The sequence below is a fragment of the Oncorhynchus mykiss genome, chromosome 1 (assembly GCF_057628025.1).
Source record: "Oncorhynchus mykiss isolate SJ-2025 chromosome 1, ASM5762802v1, whole genome shotgun sequence".
In the NCBI taxonomy this organism is placed as follows: domain Eukaryota; kingdom Metazoa; phylum Chordata; class Actinopteri; order Salmoniformes; family Salmonidae; genus Oncorhynchus; species Oncorhynchus mykiss.
Genome location: NC_143022.1, coordinates 45,464,489 through 45,485,466, shown reverse-complemented (window position 1 = coordinate 45,485,466; position 20,978 = coordinate 45,464,489). Strand labels below are relative to the sequence as shown.

The 20,978-nt window shown below is 41.5% G+C and overlaps 1 protein-coding gene across 3 annotated transcripts in view; it reads right to left on the bottom strand.

Annotated features, from left to right (window-relative positions):
- Positions 1-20,069, bottom strand: part of fgd4a (FYVE, RhoGEF and PH domain containing 4a) — a 115,149-nt gene extending 95,080 nt beyond the window's left edge. Inside the window, exon 1 of one of the 3 annotated variants that reach the window (XM_021601933.3) lies at positions 19,617-20,069. In XM_021601933.3, the coding sequence (XP_021457608.2) occupies positions 19,617-19,740 (124 nt within the window). In that variant the 5' untranslated portion in view covers positions 19,741-20,069. Of the gene's footprint in view, positions 1-1,525; positions 2,109-19,616 lie in introns of those variants that run through there. The other 2 variants (XM_021601950.3, XM_021601923.3) reach the window with 2 other exon arrangements.
- Positions 20,070-20,978: the final 909 nt, after the last annotated feature.

The window sequence follows — 20,978 nt, the reverse complement described above, 5'->3', positions numbered from 1 at the left end:
TTGCAGCTATAGGCTCAAAACAACACGAGTGCACACAGCAAAGCTTCAGATAGGATCTAGGCTGGTGGGAGGAAGTAAAGGAGGACGGGCTCATTTTAATGGCTGGAATGGAATAAATGGAACGGTATCAAACACATGAAACATATGGAAACCCCTTTTTCTTTTTTATTTAACCATGTTTAATTCCGTTCCATTTATTAATTTCCATCCATTATAATGAGACCGTCCTCCTATAGCACATCCTAGTAACCATATATCTAGGCTGTGTTTAGTGTTTCCCGTCCTCTCTCATGTGACCCTCCCCACATTGTAACAATGAGTGTGGTGAAAGGAGCAAGTCCCGCTGCTCCCAGCCTTTTCCTTCCTGCTGGCCCACAGAAAGAACGCATGCTTCACACGTTCCTCTCTTCTACTATGAACAGAGGGAGAGTTATCCCTCCTCTCCATAACACACACACACGCGCACGCACGCACACACACACACGCACACGCACACGCACACACACACACACACACACACACACACACACACACACACAAAATCGGGTAATGGGCCATCAGGGATTTTGCCAAAAGGACAGAGTGGCTGTTACAGGGACTTGAGAGAGGGGACGGTTCCCAGGACTCAGAGAACAAAACATACTTTTTTTCCCAGGCTGGTAACTATAAGTGCACTCACTCTCTACAACACCAGTCCTGGTCCTTGACAGCAATGCTATGAATCCCAACCATGAGACTGAATCTACTATAGCTGTGGTCTTATAGCTGTTGTCTATTGCAGTATATATATATATAAAGGTCATGTAATATTGGATGAAATACTTGTTAGTTACATAAATAATCATACACATCCCTTCACTTACGAGATGAAATCACACAGAGCTAGATGTCTAGTCCCTCGGAGGCAGCATACATCTCCTAATCACTTTCTCCGTCCCTCAGTAACCTCTTATGATTTGCTCCTGTTTATGGTACACAATATGTCACTTTTAACAAAATATATGGTCAGTGAGCTGTAATATAAACCGAGCAGCTGACGTCTGGGAGCACAGCCAAAGATAACATTCAGAAAATGGAGCTCTCACTGGTAGAGAATACAGATTAGCTGCATGTCATCTCAGTTAATGGGGGGCAGGATAGAGGGCATTGGGGCTGGGGGAGAGGGGTTGACATGCTCCTAAGACGGCTGTGTGGGTGGCAGGGTTTGTGTGGATCCCAGGCTTAGGAGAGACACTAGAGGGCTTGAGACTGGATCACGAAGAGGGTTGAAATTGTTACATTCAATTCAAAATTTGCACACCTTCCCTTGTTCTCTCACACACTTTCACTTATTGACTTATGTCATACCTGTACTCTGTTTGATTGTATATAGTCTACTCTACAGTATGGAGCCAGCTTAAACAGATACACAGATAAGGCTACATCCCTCTGCCACTGTGGTCATTTGCCTAACTGCAACCATCGACGCCAATCCTACAGTAACACAGTCAAATTCTCCACATCTTAACAACAGAAATAGCTTTACCTTTCCGTTTCCAAAACCAATACTTGCGACGTCGGTTCATTTTCAACATCCAAAGTCAACGCCTTATCTTTAGAGAACACTATTCAAAATCATTCAATTTCATCCTCGGAAGGTTCGAGACTAAGGTCATCGCATGGCCTTGGTGGTCCCCTGTATCTTTTGGTGAGTGTCACTGTGTCACAGCATGGTGTGTTCTACTCCTGTAACTACCAGGTCCCCTCCTAACGGTCACCTACCCGAGGAGACGCGGCGGCGCAGCGATTGGGACCTGCGGTAGCCGCTGGCCAGGCAGTCCATCCTGTCTCGCTGTCCGGTCGGTAGGGCTGACCACTGGGACAGTTCGGTGGGCGAACAGGCAGTCAGAGAAAGAGAGAATGAGGCATGCAGAGCCAGAGAACCAGAGAGGCAGGAAAAGTACATCTGACACTGGGGCTGAGGCCACACTTCCTGCACATGAACGGTGGCCTGAAATACACCTTCCTCCCTCGCTTTCCTCCTCCTCCTTCTCCACCAGCTGAACAATGGATGGGCCTAAGGAGCGCTCTGTGCTGGGGTGAGCTGGAGAGAGAGCTGGGGGGACAGCAGTAGTAGGCCTATACAGGAAGGATGGGGTGGTCTCCGTTTCCCTTTATGTTTCTTAAGGTCCACTGTGGACTGGACTGGAGAGTCTGGCAGTACGCAGTCAGCCATGTGTGAAACGACACACTAAATTCTGGAAGCACCGGCCGTTGCACGGAAATAAAAAAACAGGCATTGTGACTGAGCCAGCTAGGCAGGCATGGGCAGGCATGGGTTTGGGCTGGTCTCGGATCAGTGGACTTTTGGAAAGTAAAGTCTCTCGTATCAGAGATTTCCCTTTCCTCAACTTAGTGGATTTGACGGCTTAATTTTATGAGGGGTTTGGAAGCTTTCTGGTTGAAAGAAACAACCCCATTGAGTTGGAAAACACAGTGGCCTTGAATGTTCACGTGGGTGTGAGGACTGAAACAGACAGAGAGCTCTTTGGGCAGGTGGGGGGAATACTGCAGGAAGTGTGTCATCGGACCCTTTCCCTTCCCTCCGGTCCAGACAAACTCATACACACGTTTCTGTACAAACACACTAAAATTAGCTCTTTCCCTCCACCTCCTCATTGTTTTCCCCATAGGCCTGAGAAAGGAATGCCCCGTCTTCCCAGAATGAGGACGGCAGTGTGTGTGTGTTGGTGCACTCCCTTACAGACGGAAAAATAACTGTACCATAACAAAAGAGTGAGTGGCCTTGACATTTCCCACCCCTAACCGTATTACCCATTAGGCTGGAGAAAAACACTTACAGGCAAACACGTCTGATAATGTGAGACAAAAACCTATTATATCAAATTGACCATTCACATCCTGGATAAAGGAAAACAACGCTGAGGCTGCACTGCCAACTTCACATTATCAGTAGAAAACAAGTCGTTGGCCAGATGAAGTCAGATGAGTGGATATAATGCAATGACAGAAAATGTATGCACACGCACTACTGTAAGTTGCACTGGATAAGAGCGTCTTGTAAATGACTAAAATGTCAAATGTTAAGATAATGTCATGGGAAAATAAGGGAAACCATAGGAACGTTTCCTTTTCTACATCTACTATTAGAACAAACAGGGGGAAACAAAATATATTCAATTGTATTATATCATTTGCTTTATTACAGTGCCAGAAATTGGCCATGAAACACCAGTGGTTGCAGACTCCCCACAACTGCTTTTTATCAAAGGCATTTCATCTCAGACATTTCTGTGAGCTTTCACTGCCATCTAGTGGAGTTGTTGGGAACTGGAATTGTTAATATTCAAAGGTTAAAGGCTGTCACATACCTGTATCTTCCATAGAAATGCACTGTTACATTCCGAGAGTTAGAATAATCTCAGCACAGGAAGTACATAAAAAAAAAAATCCTTAGATCAGAGAAAGCCTGCAGGTCCTGATCTTCTTGATCCCTGCATTTTAAATCTGGCAGCTGATTTCATAGCTGAGCCACTTACATATCTGTTCAATCTAACCCTGGAATGTAATGAAATTCCAAAGATCTGGAAATCAGCATTTGTCCTACCCCTTTTAAAAGGGGGAGATTCAACTCTTCTAAATAATTATAGGCCAATCTCAAAGCTGTCACCCCTGGTGAAAATACTTGAGACCCTTGTGAGTGAACAGCTAAAATAGTTTTTACAGTTGAAGTCGGAAGTTTACATACACTTAGGTTGAAGTCATTAAAACTTGTTTTTCAACCACTCCACAAATTTCTTGTTAACAAACTATAATTTTGACAAGTCGGTTAGGACATCTACTTTGTGCATGACACAAGTCATTTTTCCAACAATTGTTTACAGACAGATTATTTCATTTATAATTCACTGTATCACAATTTCAGTAGCTCAGAACTTTACATACACTAAGTTGACTGTGCCTTTAAACAGCTTGGAAAATTCCAGAAAATTATTGCATGGCTATAGAAGCTTCTGATAGGCTAATTGACATCATTTGAGTCAATCGGAGGTGTAACTGTGGATGTGTTTCAAGGCCTACCTCCAAACTCAGTGCCTCTTTGCTTGACATCATGGGAAAATCAAAAGAAATCAGCCAAGACCTCAGAAAATAAATTGTAGACCTCCACAAGTCTGGTTCATCCTTGGGAGCAATTTCCAAACCCCTGAAGGTACCACGTTCATCGGTACAAACAATAGTATGCAAGTATAAACGCCATAGGACCACGCAGCCGTCATACTGCTCCGGAAAGAGACGCATTCTGTCTCTTAGAAATGAATGTACTGTGGTGCGAAAAGTGCAAATCAATCCCAGAACAACAGCAAAGGACCTTGTGAAGATGCTGAAGGAAACAGGTACAAAAGTATCTATATCCACAGTAAAACAAGTCCTTTATCGACATATCCGGAAAGGCCGCTCAGCAAGGAAAAAGCCACTGCTCCAAAACAGCAATAAAAAAGCCAGACTACGGTTTGCAACTGCACATGGGGACAAAGATCGTACTTTTTGGAGAAATGTCCTCTGATCTGATGAAACAAAAATAGAACTGTTTGGCCATAATGACCATAGTTCTGTTTGGAGGAAAAAGGGGGAGGCTTGCAAGCCGAAGAACACCATCCCAACCGTGAAGCAGGGGGTGGCAGCAACACGTTGTGGGAGTGCTTTGCTACAGGAGGGACTGGTGCTCTTCACAAAATAGATGCTTTGCTGCAGGAGGCACTGGTGCACTTCACAAAATTGATGGAAATTGATGTGGATATATTGAAGTAACGTCTCAAGACATCAGTCAGGAAGTTAAATCTTGGTCGCAAATGGGTCTTCCAAATGGACAATGACCCCAAGCATACTTCCAAAATTGTGGCAAAATGGCTTAAGGACAACAAAGTCAAGGTATATGAGTGGCCATTACAAAGCCCTGACCTCAATCCTATAGAACAGTTGTGGATAGAACTGAAAAAGTGTGTGCGAGCAAGGAGCCTTACAAACCTGACTCAGTTAAACCAGCTCTGTCAGGAGGAATGGACAAAAATTCACTTAACTTATTGTGGGAAGCTTGTGGAAGGCTACCAGAAACATTTGACCCAAGTTAAACAATTTAAAGGCAATGTTACCAAATACTAATTGAGAGTATGTAAACTTCTGACCCATTGGGAATTTGATGAAAGAAATAAAAGCTTAAATAAATCATTCTCATCATTTCACATTCTTAAAATAAAGTGGTGATCCTAACTGACCTAAGACAGGGAATTGTTACTGGGATTAAATGTCAGGAATTGTGAAAAACTGAGTTTAAATGTAGTTGGCTAAGGTGTATGTAAAATTCCGACTTCAACTGTATATACTAACTCTTTTTATCAATGTACATTGATGGTACATTGATACATTGGCGGTATCAATGTACCATCAATGTATCAATGTCGGGCTCCAGGAAGAAGCATAGCATAATTACAGCAGCCATGAAGGTTTTAAATGATATCACTGAAGCCCTTGTCAAAAAACAGCACTGTTTCTCACTTTTTATTGATCTCTCTAAGGCTTTTGATACAGTTGATCATGCTATACTGTGGCAGAGATTGTCGAGTGTAGGTCTTTCAGAGCATGCAGTTGCATGGTTTGTTAACTATCTGTCTGATAGAACTCAGTGCACTCAATTTCATGGGCTCATGTCTGTTAAATTGTCTGTCTGTAATGGTGTGCCTCAGGGCACTGTACTTGGTCCTCTCTTATTCGCTATTTATATAAATAATTTAGGCAAAAATGTGCAGAATGCACAGCTTCACTTTTATGCTGATGATACTGTTATTTATTGTTGTGCATCGTCTCTCACAAAAGCTTTCCAGAACTTTCCAGAACTGCTTTTATACTGTTCAACATACCTTGTGTCAATTAAAGCTTATCCCCAACACTGACAAAACTAAACTAATGCTGTTTTCTAATGAAATAAATAGACCTCTGAACCTTTCACCTATTACTACCTGACAGGGCAATGAGATTGAGACTGTAACCTCATATAAATAACTTGGAATTTTAATTGATGACGGCCTCTCTTTTAAATTGCAAATTCAACAATTTACACAACAATTGAAGCTGAAGTTGGGATTTTATTTTAGGAATAAGGCTTTTCTGCTTTTCTTTTGAAGCTAGAAGGAGGCAAGTATCAGCTACATCTATGCCTTTACTAGACTATTTTATATATGAATGCTTCTGCTCAGTGTTTGAGATCAATTGACACCCTTTACCATGGAGCATTGAGATTTATTTTAAACTGCAAAACCCCTACGCACCACTGCACTTTATATACCAGGGTTGGCTGGCCTTCTCTAGTCCCTCTAGGTTCAGTCACTGGTATTCCTTTATTTACAAAGCCATTTGGGGTTTACTACCATTTCATTTGGGAATTTTTATTGTTCAGAAATGTGGTGGGTACTCTCTTCGTTCGCAGGACGAACTGTTCCAAATGTCCGAATTGAATTTGGTAAAAGGGCTTTTATGTACTCTGCACCATCGTCTTGGAACGCCTCACAAAATACTTTTAAACTGGAAGAACTTGTCCCGATTGGTGTTTTTAAATCACTGATGAAGGATTTTGAGGCTGATTCCCTGACCTGTCTGTTTTTAATTTGCTGTTTTTGATTTTGTTATACTCTTGTGAATTCTATGGTTTTTACTAGATTACTTGTAGTTTTTCATGTTGTCTATCTATAATTGTGTAATGACTTGGTGCTGCCTGTCTTGGCTAGGACGCTCTTGAAAAAGAGATTTGAAATCTCAATGAGCCCTTCCTGGCTAATAAAGGTTAAATAAAAACTAAAACACTTTTTTAAATGCAAAAATAATTACGTATATTATTTTATATTAATACAATTGTCCAGAGAAAAAGATTTTGTTTAACAAGTAATTTAAAACAATCTAAAGAAAGATAGGGGTAACAATTATTTGCACCCTTGTTTTCAATACTCCGGCATCCTACCCTTGTTTTCAATACTCCGGCACCCTACCCTTGTTTTCAATACTCCGGCACACTACCCTTGTTTTCAATACCCCGGCACCCTACCCTTGTTTTCAATACTCCGGCACCCTACCCTTGTTTTCAATACTCCGGCACCCTACCCTTGTTTTCAATACTCCGGCACCCTACGCTTGTTTTCAATACTCCGGCACCCTACCCTTGTTTTCAATACTCCGGCACCCTATCCTTGTTTTCAATACTCCGGCACCCTACCCTTGTTTTCAATACTCCGGCACCCTACCCTTGTTTTCAATACATGATGATGTGGCAAGTGACACTTTGCTTACTAAAAGTCCAATATCTTGAAAACTTGACTGCTGACACTCAAAATATGTTGGGACTGTATCAACAGTGGACTAATGAAAAAAATATCAAAAGATAGTTTTGAGTCGTGTTTTCCTTTAACAAGGGCCCAGGAGCAGTGGAAGCAAATAGCCCCACAACATCAAAGATCCACCACCATATTTTACAGTTGGTATGAGGTACTTTTCTGCATATTATTAATAAGAGAACACTCCCATAAAACTTGAATTGACTTTGTGGAGGGTAAAAACATTTGACCTTTGGTGAATATTTTGAACAAGCTTGCAAGGCCTGACGAAGAAAGCGATGAAGATCAATGTCGTCTCGCTTTGACTCTAAGCTCATGGTGTGGGCTATCAGGTGTTTATGTACAGTCACATGCTCATACAAAAGCAGGAGTGCAGAGAGATAACACCAAAACAGAAAGCACAGAGATCACAGAGTGTACATTCGTTTTTTTATTTTTTTTATTTAACCTTTATATAACCAGGAAAAGCCAATTGAGACCCAGAGTCTCTTTTTCAAGGGAGGCCTGGCCAAGAAGGCAGCAACAATCAATTTATGACATAATTAAAACATACAATACAATTCAACAACATGATCCAGCCTAAAAAAAAGCATTTACACTCCGTAACATTTACACTCCCATCAATATTTTAAATACATTCAGTGGAACCAACATATCTAGATGAAGCATGGATTGTAGACTATTCCATGTGTCTGTTGCACACAAAGAGAAGGCGGTCTTGCCTAATACTGTGAATGTCCTGGGGACTTTAAGTAGCAACCACCTAGCAGACCGGGTATGGTGACTGCTGCTGGTGAAGGAGACCAGACTACAGAGGTAAAGAGCGAGTTAACCAAAAAAGGGCTTTGTAAATGAACACATTCAAAAGTATCTTTCTGCGCATATAAAGTGAGGTCCAACCCACCATTTGGTACAATGTGCAATGGTGGGTGAGTGACTTGGCATTTGTAATAAAGTGCAATGATGCATGATAAACAGAGTTCAGTCTCTGTCAGACGGAGGAGGTTGCATGCATATACAACAAGTCACCATAATCAATTACAGAGAGAAAAGTGTCCTGAACAAGCTTCTTTCTAGCCATAAGCGGGAAGCAACCTTATTACGAAAATAAAAACCCAATTTCAATTTAAGCTTTGTCACAAGATTATCCACATAAACTTTAAAGGACAACTTGTCATCCAGCCAAATACCTAGGTATTTCTAGGATGACACTTTCAATGGATAAGCAGCCAGTGACAGTTTATTAGTATAGACCCCTTTCTGTTTTTGCAAACATTGCCGCTTGAGGGCGATGTACACAATTTGGTTGCAGAACACAAGAGTTCTCATAGACCACCAGCAAAAATGTTTTTCACATTGCTTATGAATGCATTTCACACTACTTTTGGATTATGAGTGGATTTTAAGGCTCGTAGGAACGTCCTGCTTAATATAATGCCTGTGTCATCGTCGCTAATCAACTGCATTATACTTTAAAAAAACACTTCAACTTCAACCAGTAAAATGGATCTTTGGCTAGCTTTTCTCCCAGTCTCTTTCAATGAGCTGTATCCAAAACAGGTATTTAAAAAATATCATAACCAAATATAATCTTAGCGAATGTTCAAGCAATAATCAAAGCAACATTGCAAGCGTATTGTATGGGACCGTTTAAATGTTCCGTTAGAGGCCATGAAATTCAGTACTTATCTCTAAAACAAAAGCAATTTAGGTCTAAATGGAAGGACTAACAGTACAGATAGATAGCAATAAAAACTGTACCATAGAGGCTCAGAATAAGTTAGAGGAAAAACTAAAAGAAATGGAGGAACTTATTCAAGAAAGATCTAGTGTAATATATTATTTCATAAATTCAACATAGAATCCAAAAAGTATTTATGAAAGTCAACCATGATTCACCAAACAATATTTTGAAAGAGGAAGTAAAGTACTTTAAGCATATGTTTTCGTTTCAGTCTCCTCCATCTCCACTTACCGAAGTTAGTTGTGTGGATTTTTTTTCTATCAATAATGTAAAATAAACAGCAGTACAGAAAGGCTTATGTGAAGGGCAAATTACAGACGAGGAACTTACTGATGCGATTAAAGCCTTTATGTTCAGGAAGATTTTTGGGGCTGGATGACATACCAGTGGAGGTATACCAAACCTTTTTTGATATAATTCAGAAGACCGTTATTAGCATGTTTTAACCACTCCTATATAAATGGTAGATTATAAGACACTCAACAAGAAGGTCTGATTTCATAATTTCAGATACAGGATCCAAGTGATAAATACAAAGATCCATTCCATATGAAAAATCTGGGAAACCAGGCCTGGTATTCGTAGCTAACTTTGAAAAGGCCTTTGATAAAGTACGACTGAAGTTTATAGTATATAAATGCCTGGAATATTTAAATTTTGGAGATTCAAAATTCAAAATACAGAAATAGTCATAATAAACATTCATAAGAAATACAAGTGTTATACATCGGCTTAAAGATGATCTTCTTGTTAATCCAGCCGCTGTGTCAGATTTCAAAAAGGCTCTATGGCGAAAGTATACCATGTGATTATCTGAGGACAGTGCCCCGCTTACAAAAGCATACAAACATTTTACAACCAAGTAAAGAAATTACAAAAGTCAGAAATAGCGATAAAATTAATCACTTACCTTTGAAGATCTTCATATGGTTGCAGTCACAAGAGTCCCAGCCATAATAAATGTTTGTTTTGTTCGATAAAGCCCCTCCAAAAACTCAATTTTGTTGGCGCATTTCGTTCAGTAATCCACTGGCTCAAAGATGGTCAAAACATGCAGACGAATACATCCTAATAGTACTAGTAAAGTTCGTCGAAACATGTCAAACGATGTTTATAGTTAATCCTCAGGTTGTCAATTGTCTAAATAATCGATAATATTTCAACCATATCGTATTCAATAGAAAGGAAAAACAACGAAGGGCGCGCACTCTGTCACGCGCGCAAACCAGCACTGCATGATTCTATAGTCCACTGACAGAAAGGTCTCATTTTTCTTAATTTTTCATAAAACAAGCCTGAAACAATGTCTAAAGACTATTGACATCTAGTGGAAGCCATAGGGACTGCAATCTGGGTCCTAACCCATTAGATACTCTATAGGCAGTCAATTGAAAACTACCCACATTGAAAAAGTCTCACTTCCTGGATGGATTTTCCTCAGGTTTTCACCTGCCATATCGGTTCTGTTATACTCACAGACATTATTATAACAGTTTTGGAAACGTTAGAGTGTTTTCTATCCAAATCTACCAATTATATGGATAATCTAGCTTCTGGGCCTGAGTAACAGGCAGTTTACTTTAGGCACGCTTGTCATCCAGACGTCAAAATACTGCCCCCAAGCCATAAGAAGTTAAATATGAATTTGGGGGGGTATAAATGATTAAATATGAAATAATTAAAGCTGATTGAGAGAATGCCAAGAGTGTGCAAAGCTGTCATCAAAGCAAAGGGTTGCTACTTTGAATAATCTCAAATATAAACTATATTTAGATTTATTTAACACTTTTTTGGTTACTACATGATTCCATATGTGTTATTTCATAATGTTGATGTCTTCAGTATTATTCTACAATGTAAAAAATTTTTTTAAATTAAGAAAAACCCTTGAATGAGTAGGTGTGTCCAAAATTTTGACTGGTACTGTATACATTTACAAAAATTATTTTCGGGGGATTTGAAATTATGCAGACAATTACATTGATTGAAGCTACAATCTATCTGCAATATTAAAGCTGATCTAACCCCTAAAAATAATAATAAAATAAAAAAAATTAAACCACAATTTAATACAACATTGAAAGCATATGATAATATCTTGTTATGTAATAACTATATAAATCATGGCGATGGTGGTCTTTCTGCACCCAAAAATGATGTCAGTGAGTTGTGTACTGAAGAGGGGCCTATTATGTCGCCTGTTCAGTAGGGCCTCTGTGGGAAACTTAAAGACGGGTTCCTCATTCTGAAACAAAACACCATTCATACATTAGTCCATTATGAGAGAGATGCAGCTGCAGGAATGCTGTCACTGTAATTCATGGCTTACAATTCACGAGGTGGTAATAACCCATGTTTATTACATGCAAATTGAACAGACTAATAAAGCTCTCATAGTTATAATGAACTGCGTGAGTTGCGCAACACAAGGGGTTGAGAGTGAATTCAAGCCAGTTAGTCAGTGAGAGAGACAGAGGACTCAGCTCAGAACAACCACCACAATAACAACACAACACAGAGCCACTGATTCATCCAGCCCTGCTATGCTATCCCAGGGTGCCCCGCTCCTTCCCAGGGCAGAGAGAACATAAACAGATCCTTTGTTATGGCCTCAGAAGAATGCTCATACTAACACCAGGCCACCAGGCAAAACTTTCAGACCCGGCCTACTTGGTGTGGTTGAAGATGTTTTCCCTCAGAAAAAATGCCTCAAATGCCAACACACAAGAGTTGAACTTACATGTGAGTTAAACTGACATATTTTAGTGTGAAGGCTAGGGATATCTTAATGGACATACCAACAAAAGCAGACTTTAGACCGAATGTGGAGGAGTGTAGAGTGTGTTTACAGAGACCATGTTAAGGAAATGCACCTATCAGAGTGGTTAAAGGTGATTTCAACCACAGAGGGCTACAGCATCATATGGTGCAGACTAGGGTTGGTCGGTATACCGTCGGTATACCGTATATACTGTATCCAGCGGTATTTCGAAGTACTCTCGGTATGATTTTCCAATACTGTCAACACCGTTAAAAAAAAAAAATCATTTAAATATTTGTACTGTTTAAATAAATACCTGCAGTCAACTTTTGCACTAGGTAATAGATAAAGCAGATCGCATTCATCATTTTGCCTTTTAGATTATTTTTCATTGTGAAGCTTACCGGTACTCATTTCCCAGTTAGGTTTGCCAAATAAATTCTGTGCTAAATAAATTCTCTCCAGCTGGGCAGCTGTCATTAGGCCCAACACTCTTGAAGTAGCTTGAATGAATAGGTTCACTGCAGTAAACGCGTGTCTCGGTCTTGGCCACTTACCTCTGCCTTGGCAAAAACTGTGTGTAAAGTTTTCGAACCACACCGCAATTCTGAGTGTACAGTACACTGCCCGTTTTCAAGTCAATTGGCTCATTTTCATGCCTCTGACATGCGCTAATGATAAATAATGGTGTAACTGTCTATAGTTTTCTCTGCAATTAGTGTTAATTATTGTGATTGGCTCACATTTGAATGGTACGGTGTCCTTCCATTCCGCCCTAGTGAGTCGTGGTCTCTTGTGGAGCTAACGAGCACCCAGCAAATTCACGACTGAAAAGGGAAACAGTGGGCCTTAGTTACAGTTAAAGAGGCTCCACTGCTCCTTCACCTAACAAAAATCTTCTCTTGCTCAGTATGATAAGCTCAACCTACGCATCTGCAGCCAGATATTCAGGCAATAATCAAAATGCTCAATCGCTGAGCAACAATGTATCATGTCAAGTGGAAGGAATATCTAGTTAAGGATGTGTAATTATGAAGTATAGTCAATTCAAATGCTCTCCTCTTAGACAAACAACTGTGGTTCAGCTCAAGCTCAGGTTTATTTCTAGAAAAGTTGCATGACAGATTTTACAGGGATAAAATAGTGTAATAAGTCAGTCTTATCAGTAATAAGGTTACAATACATGTCCAAAGGTATGTGGACACCTGCTCGTCGAACATCTCATTCCAAAGTCATGGTAATTAATATGGAGTTGGTCCCTCCTTTGCTGCTACAACAGCCTCCACTCATCTGGGAAAGCTTTCCACTAGATGTTGGAACATTGCTGCGGGGACTTCCATTCCATTCAGCCACAAGAGCATTAGTGAGCTGATGTTGGGCGATTAGGCTTGGCTCGCAGTCAGCGTTTTAATTCATCCCAAAGGTGTACGATGGGGTTGAGGTCAGGGCTATGTGCAGGCCAGTCAAGTTCTTCCACACCGATCTCGAGAATCCATTTCTGTATGGACCTCGCTTTGTGCATGGGGGCATTGTCATGCTGAAACAGGAAAGGGCCTTCCCCAAACTGTTGCCACAAAGTTAGAACCACAGAATTGTCTAAAATGTCATTGTATGCTGTAGCGTTAAGATTTACCTTCACTGGAACTAAGGAGCCCAAACCATGAAAAACAGCCCCAGACCATTATTCCTCCACCAAACTTTACAATTGGCACTATGCATTCGGGCAGGTAGTGTTCTCCTGGCATCCGCCAAACCCAGATTCATCCGTCGGACTGCCAGATTGTGAAGCGTGATTCATCCCTCCAGAGAACACGTTTCCACTGCTCCGGAGTCCAATGGCGGCTAACTTTATATCACTCCAGCCAACGCTTGACATTGTGCATGGTGATCTTAGGCTTGTTTGCGGCTGCTCGTCCATGGAAACCCATTTCATGAAGCTCCCAACGAACAGGTATTGTGCTGACGTTGCTTCCTGAGGCTGTTTGGAACTCAGTAGTGGGTGTTGCAACCTATGTATAGTCTATGGAGATTGCATGTTTGTGTGCTCGATTTTATACACCTGTCAGCAACAGGTGTGGCTGAAATAGCCAAATCCACTAATTTGAAGGGGTGTCCACATACTTTTGTATATATATATATATATATATATATATACAGTGCCTTGCGAAAGTATTCGGCCCCCTTGAACTTTGCGACCTTTTGCCACATTTCAGGCTTCAAACATAAAGATATAAAACTGTATTTTTTTGTGAAGATTCAACAACAAGTTCGACACATTCATGAAGTGGAACGACATTTATTGGATATTTCAAACTTTTGTAACAAATCAAAAACTGAAAAATTGGGCGTGCAAAATTATTCAGCCACCTTAAGTTAATACTTTGTAGCGCCACTTCTTGCTGCGATTACAGCTGTAAGTCGCTTGGGCTATGTCTCTATCAGTTTTGCACATCGAGAGACTGAATTTTTTTCCATTCCTCCTTGCAAAACAGCTCAAGCTCAGTGAGGTTGGATGGAGAGCATTTGTGAACAGCAGTTTTCAGTTCTTTCCACAGATTCTCGATTGGATTCAGGTCTGGACTTTGACTTGGCCATTCTAACACCTGGATATGTTTATTTTTCAACCATTCCATTGTAGATTTTGCTTTATGTTTTGGATCATTGTCTTGTTGGAAGACAAATCTCCGTCCCAGTCTCAGGTCTTTTGCAGACTCCATCAGGGTTTCTTCCAGAATGGTCCTGTATTTGGCTCCATCCATCTTCCCATCAATTTTAACCATCTTCCCTGTCCCTGCTGAAGAAAAGCAGGCCCAAACCATGATTCTGCCACCACCATGTTTGACAGTGGGGATGGTGTGTTCAGCTGTGTTGCTTTTACGCCAAACATAACGTTTTGCATTGTTGCCAAAAAGTTCAATTTTGGTTTCATCTGACCAGAGCACCTTCTTCCACATGTTTGGTGTGTCTCCCAGGTGGCTTGTGGTAAACTTTAAATGACACTTTTTATGGATATCTTTAAGAAATGGCTTTCTTCTTGCCACTCTTCCATAAAGGCCAGATTTGTGCAATATACAAATTGTTGTCCTATGGACAGAGTCTCCCACCTCAGCTGTAGATCTCTGCAGTTCATCCAGAGTGATCATGGGCCTCTTGGCTGCATCTCTGATCAGTCTTCTCCTTGTATGAGCTGAAAGTTTAGAGGGACGGCCAGGTCTTGTTAGATTTGCAGTGGTCTGATACTCCTTCCATTTCAATATTATCGCTTGCACAGTGCTCCTTGGGATGTTTAAAGCTTGGGAAATCATTTTGTATCCAAATCCGGCTTTAAACTTCTTCACAACAGTATCTCGGACCTGCCTGGTGTGTTCCTTGTTCTTCATGATGCTCTCTGTGCTTTTAACGGACCTCTGAGACTATCACAGTGCAGGTGCATTTATACGGAGACTTGATTACACACAGGTGGATTGTATTTATCATCATTAGTCATTTAAGTCAACATTGGATCATTCAGAGATCCTCACTGAACTTCTGGAGAGAGTTTGCTGCACTGAAAGTAAAGGGGCTGAATAATTTTGCACGCCCAATTTTTCAGTTTTTGATTTGTTACAAAAGTTTGAAATATCCAATAAATGTCGTTCCACTTCATTGTGTCCCACTTGTTGTTGATTCTTCACAAAAAAATACAGTTTTATATCTTTATGTTTGAAGCCTGAAATGTGGCAAAAGGTCGCAAAGTTCAAGGGGGCCGAATACTTTCGCAAGGCACTGTACATATATATATATATATATAGTGTATTTGTACTGTACTGGGTTAACATGATGAGATAAGCCTAATGTTTGTGCAGTCGTTCCATTTGAGAATAGAAGGGGAAATCACTGATGTACAGATATCTAAATAGGTAAGGTGATATACAGTAGGTTAAATATACAGTAATATACAATACCAATATAGATGCCAGGTAAAATGAAAAGAAAATGTGACTCTCTCAGATGTATAGTCAAGGTTTCATTCTGTTGGTCTGTATTTGGTCCAAGATAGTCACATGAGTATACCTATAGAGCAGCAGGTGACGGTGGGCCAGAGGAGAAGCCACTTGAGGATGACTCATGAACCCTACACCCTACAGCATTACATGGGCTTGCTCCTACCTATCTCTCTGATTTGGTCCTGCCGTACATACCTACACGTACGCTACGGTCACAAGACGCAGGCCTCCTAATTGTCCCTAGAATTTCTAAGCAAACAGCTGGAGGCAGGGCTTTCTCCTATAGAGCTCCATTTTTATGGAACGGTCTGCCTACCCATGTCAGAGACGCAAACTCGGTCTCAACCTTTAAGTCTTTACTGAAGACTCATCTCTTCAGTAGGTCATATGATTGAGTGTAGTCCGGCCCAGGAGTGGGAAGGTGAACGGAAAGGCTCTGGAGCAACGAACCGCCCTTGCTGTCTCTGCCTGGTCGGTTCCCCTCTTTCCACTGGGATTCTCTGCCTCTAACCCTATTACAGGGGCTTAGTCACTGGCTTACTGGGGCTCTCTCATACTGGGGCTCTCTGCGTCACCTGAGTGGGTTGAGTCACTGATGTGATCATCCAGTCTGGGTTGGCGCCCCCCCCCCTTGGGTTGTGCTGTGACAGAGATCTTTGTGGGCTATATACTCAACCTTGTCTCAGGATGGTAAGTTGGTGGTTGAAGATATCCCTCTAGTGGTGTGGGGACTGTGCTTTGGCAAAGTGGGTGGGGTTATATCCTTCCTGTTTGGCCCTGTCCGGGGGTGTCCTCTGGATGGGGCCACAGTGTCTCCTGACCCCTCCTGTCTCAGCCTCCAGTATTTATGCTGCAGTAGTTTATGTGTCGGGGGGCTAGGGTCAGTTTGTTATATCTGGAGTACTTCTCCTGTCCTATTTGGTGTCCTGTGTGAATTTAAGTGTGCTCTCTCTAATTCTCTCTTTCTCTCTTTCTTTCTCTCTCTCGGAGGACCTGAGCCCTAGGACCATGCCTCAGGACTACCTGACATGATGACTCCTTGCTGTCCCCAGTCCACCTGGCCGTACTGCTGCTCCAGTTTAAACTGTTCTGCCTTATTATTATTGGACCATGCTGGTCATTTATGAACATTTGAACATCTTGGCCATGTTCTGTTATAATCTCCACCCGGCACAGCCAGAAGAGGACTGGCCACCCCACATAGCCTGGTTCCTCTCTAGGTTTCTTCCTAGGTTTTGGCCTTTCTAGGGAGTTTTTCCTAGCCACCGTGCTTCTACACCTGCATTGCTTGCTGTTTGGGGTTTTAGGCTGGGTTTCTGTACAGCATTTTGAGATATCAGCTGATGTACGAAGGGCTATATAAATACATTTGATTTGATACAGTATTACCTCACCTCTTATAGAGTCTGCTGGCTCACCCCACTTGGTTTAATAAAGTGACATCTGATTTGGCTATTTCTGTTAGTACAGACACCGTCTTAAACGGTCACCTCACCACTCTATCCTGGAGGTGACATTGCCCAAAGGCAACGTTTTCCTTAATCTGCTGGTAGGAAGGTTACAGTTGCCTCTGCTTTTAATAAAATATTTGCTGTGCTCCATGTCGTTTGCAAAACCACAGTTAATCTCCCCAGGTTGGAAGAGATAAGACTGGGCCATGTCAGTGTTCCACCTCTCTCTCCCTGTAGCATGCCCAGACACAACACTGTATTGTGTGTTTACAACATGGTTCCTCACAGTCAGTCACTGGGGGATTCCTTTCTATTCCCTCAGTTCAAGGCAAAGCCCAGAACCCCTCAGTCACAGCTGTAAGACCCCAGCTCCACCTGCCCTGACCAGGACTCCCAGCAACCGAAAGAAGGAACATTAGTCAACAGTTGAAAAGGAGGAGGAGGAGGAGGGGGAGAGATCAAGAAGAACGAAGTGGAAGAGGGGACAGGGTATTAGATAAGCAACCAACTTTTGTACATGTGCTACGAATTGACATATCAAGTAAAAAGTGGCCATTTTGTTCTGTATTGAAGTAGAAAAATATTCTGTCCCTTGAGGCATTGAGGTAATTACACAACAGGTTAGGGCTTGTCTGCAACCTTCCACTTCCTACCTGACTGTTCGGCAGTCTAGTGCAATGCAATCTTCACATACTTTCACAATGGCTCAATAGATCATGTTCACCCAATGACAAAAAAAGATATGTGAAGCAGTAAGGGACAGATCAAAATGTACTGGGGGGGCGGGGCTGGTCCAACTCAAAGTGTCATAACAAAAAAATGTGACCCCCCCCAAACTATTGTCACATGTCCCTCCCCTTCTACAGTAAAATACATGTAACACCCTCTCCCTTCATAGAATTAACACAAAAATAATGTTTACGACCACAGATAACTGTAGCGACCCTGCTTATAAACATGGATATTGACTTTGCCACTTCAGCATGCTTTTGTGGCACAGTCAACGCCACGCAGGGCTACGGCCCAGAATGTTGAGGCTTCGCCGACCACCACAGACGAGCTCCCTCTCCCTGCCAATTTCATTACACTACGATCAGAGTCGGCCGCAGACAATGATCAGCTAGGAGGAATTCAGATTTTCAACATTTTGATGCCATATTTATAATTATATAAAACAAATGCAATGAATTTTCCACCAACAGGTTTCTGTGCCAATGCACCACACAACCAATACACAAAGCATACCAACTTCGGGCACTTCAATATCATGGTTTGTGTTTTCAACTCCAAAATCAATAGGGCAAAAAAGGATACCTAGTTAGATCTACAACTGAATGCATTCAACTGAAATGTGCCTTCCGCATTCAATCCAGCCCCTCTGAATCAGAGGTACAGAGTACGGAGGGGCTGCCTTAATCAACATCCACGTCATCGGCGCCCGGGGGAACAGTGGTTTACAAAGGAAGAGAAATTTAGACTCCAGAGAGATGGAGATATGCAGGTGGCATGACACTGACGTTCATCTCTTTATGTCAGATGGCTACTGCGTCCTACTAAACAGATAGAGACGTACAGAAGATGTCGTACATGTTCTGTCCAAATACCTTGTAGAACGATAAGCGTTATATTGTTAGATTATAGGAGTAACTCTGGTAGACCTGAAACAGTCTTCCTCACTTCAAGTTCAACTGTAGGAGTCAGTTGGCGCGCCGGTGCACACTGCCTTCATATCATAGGCCAGCAGCAGCTAAAGCTTAATAATAACCACACCATACCAAACCTTTATAAACGTTTCTAAACTTTTTTAGGGTAATATCAAAAGTAATTGAAGCCATTGTTTATAGGGAAAACTAGCAGGGAAAAACGCAGTACCCTCCCCTATGCCCCTAAAAAAAAAAAAAAAACTCCCCGCCGAGAAAAAAAAGCAAAAAGCAAAAAGAATGACGACAACCCCCCCCCCCCCCCCCCCCCCCCCACGTTCTGTCCCTAAATCCAACTATCAAGATATGATTGTTACAGTCGTCTGGACTGTGAAGCCAGGCAACACAATCTATTTTAGTTGCTATGTGCACATGCACAACAGTAGAAAGTGATCACCATTGAAAAGCCATTATAGGAGACCTCACCACAGTATCAGGACAATATTATAGTGTTATATACACATTATTACATGTTACACAAAATATTACAATCCACACTGTCTGCACCCAAACCTAAGGACCTGAGTTTTTGTCCCCCTGCGTGACACAGCCTTTACACCACCTACGCACTGCCACCGGTTCAGTAAGCACTCACCTGAAATCACTGGGCTCCATTTCTTGGGCTCCATGTCCGACTTGTCAAAAGTTCGGGACTTCCTCCGGAACTCGACCCGTCTGAAGTCGTCCATACCCTTATCCTCCGATGACCTTTCCAACATCGAAAAGATTCACAGAGCGAGCAGCTCTATCGGTAACATTAATCACGCATTCAAATGTGCAACTGACAGTCAACATATTACAGAAAAATTCCATTCCATGTCAAAGAACTCCTAAATCCTATTTATCATTCACGGCTAAATGAAAGAAAAAAACGTATTGAAAAATCACGTGGCAGGTTTATTTTCCCGGATATGTGCCACAATTAAGTTATTGAGCGATGCGTGCGCTCTGCTCTGCCTTTCTGGGTCAACATCGTCATCCGGTCAGCTTATCTCTTATCTCTCTCTGTACAATCACCTAGGAGTTGGAGTAGATTGTTTCAAACCCCGCCCTGTCTCACTGTTGCTCTCATCGGAGGAACCATCTCTCCCCCATACCCTTTAGAAAGGGAACCAGAATAATTTCACTTAAAAGGGATCAATATTGCAATATGAAGATATTGTAGCTTCGGGCGGGTATTTAAAAAATAGAGCACAGAACCTGGAAGGTGTTTTGCATACAATCTACTGTATAATGAAGACGGGCAGGGTTGTGCTACTGATTGTAGCCTAATAAACAGCCATAATGATAGGGTGACATTTTCAAAGACATGCAAACTGTTATGAGAAGGATGACATAAGGTTATCATTATCATAATTGAGAAGAAAAAAGACTCTGCGAAGCACAAATGTCCTATATCAGTCCAAGACAGTTGTTTTATTTCCTATTGAAACAGATGTTACACTGTTTTAAGCGCAGTAAGAAATATTAACAAGACAACCCAATACAGTATATTGCTGTCTTTCTTTTCCTTTTTCTTAACTGATTATGGTTTCTAAACCTCAGTTAAGATTCCAGGGGGCTCCATCAGGGGCATTGGAGCGACTGACATTGGGGGGGACACACATTTTGCTATATGCCCGCGGAAAACAAAAGGTTTAAATTCCTCACTTCTAGCAACTTTTGAGAAATCTTAACTTAGAAATGGGCAAATTTACAAGGCCGGGGGGGGGGGGGGGTCTTGCAGAGGGCACTTACTCTGGTACAGTCCAACCAGGCATAGGGCCATAGCCATTCATACTGTACTGAATACCAGTGTGACTGTTAAATTAAACAACCATTGTGTACTCTTTCTCGGCTACTGTATGATTCATTTCCTAGTATTTTTTCCTCACTTCCTCTATGTCAGGTTGTTACTACTGCTGCTCTACATACTGTATGGTTTGAAACTTAATGTAATATATTCAACTTATAATAC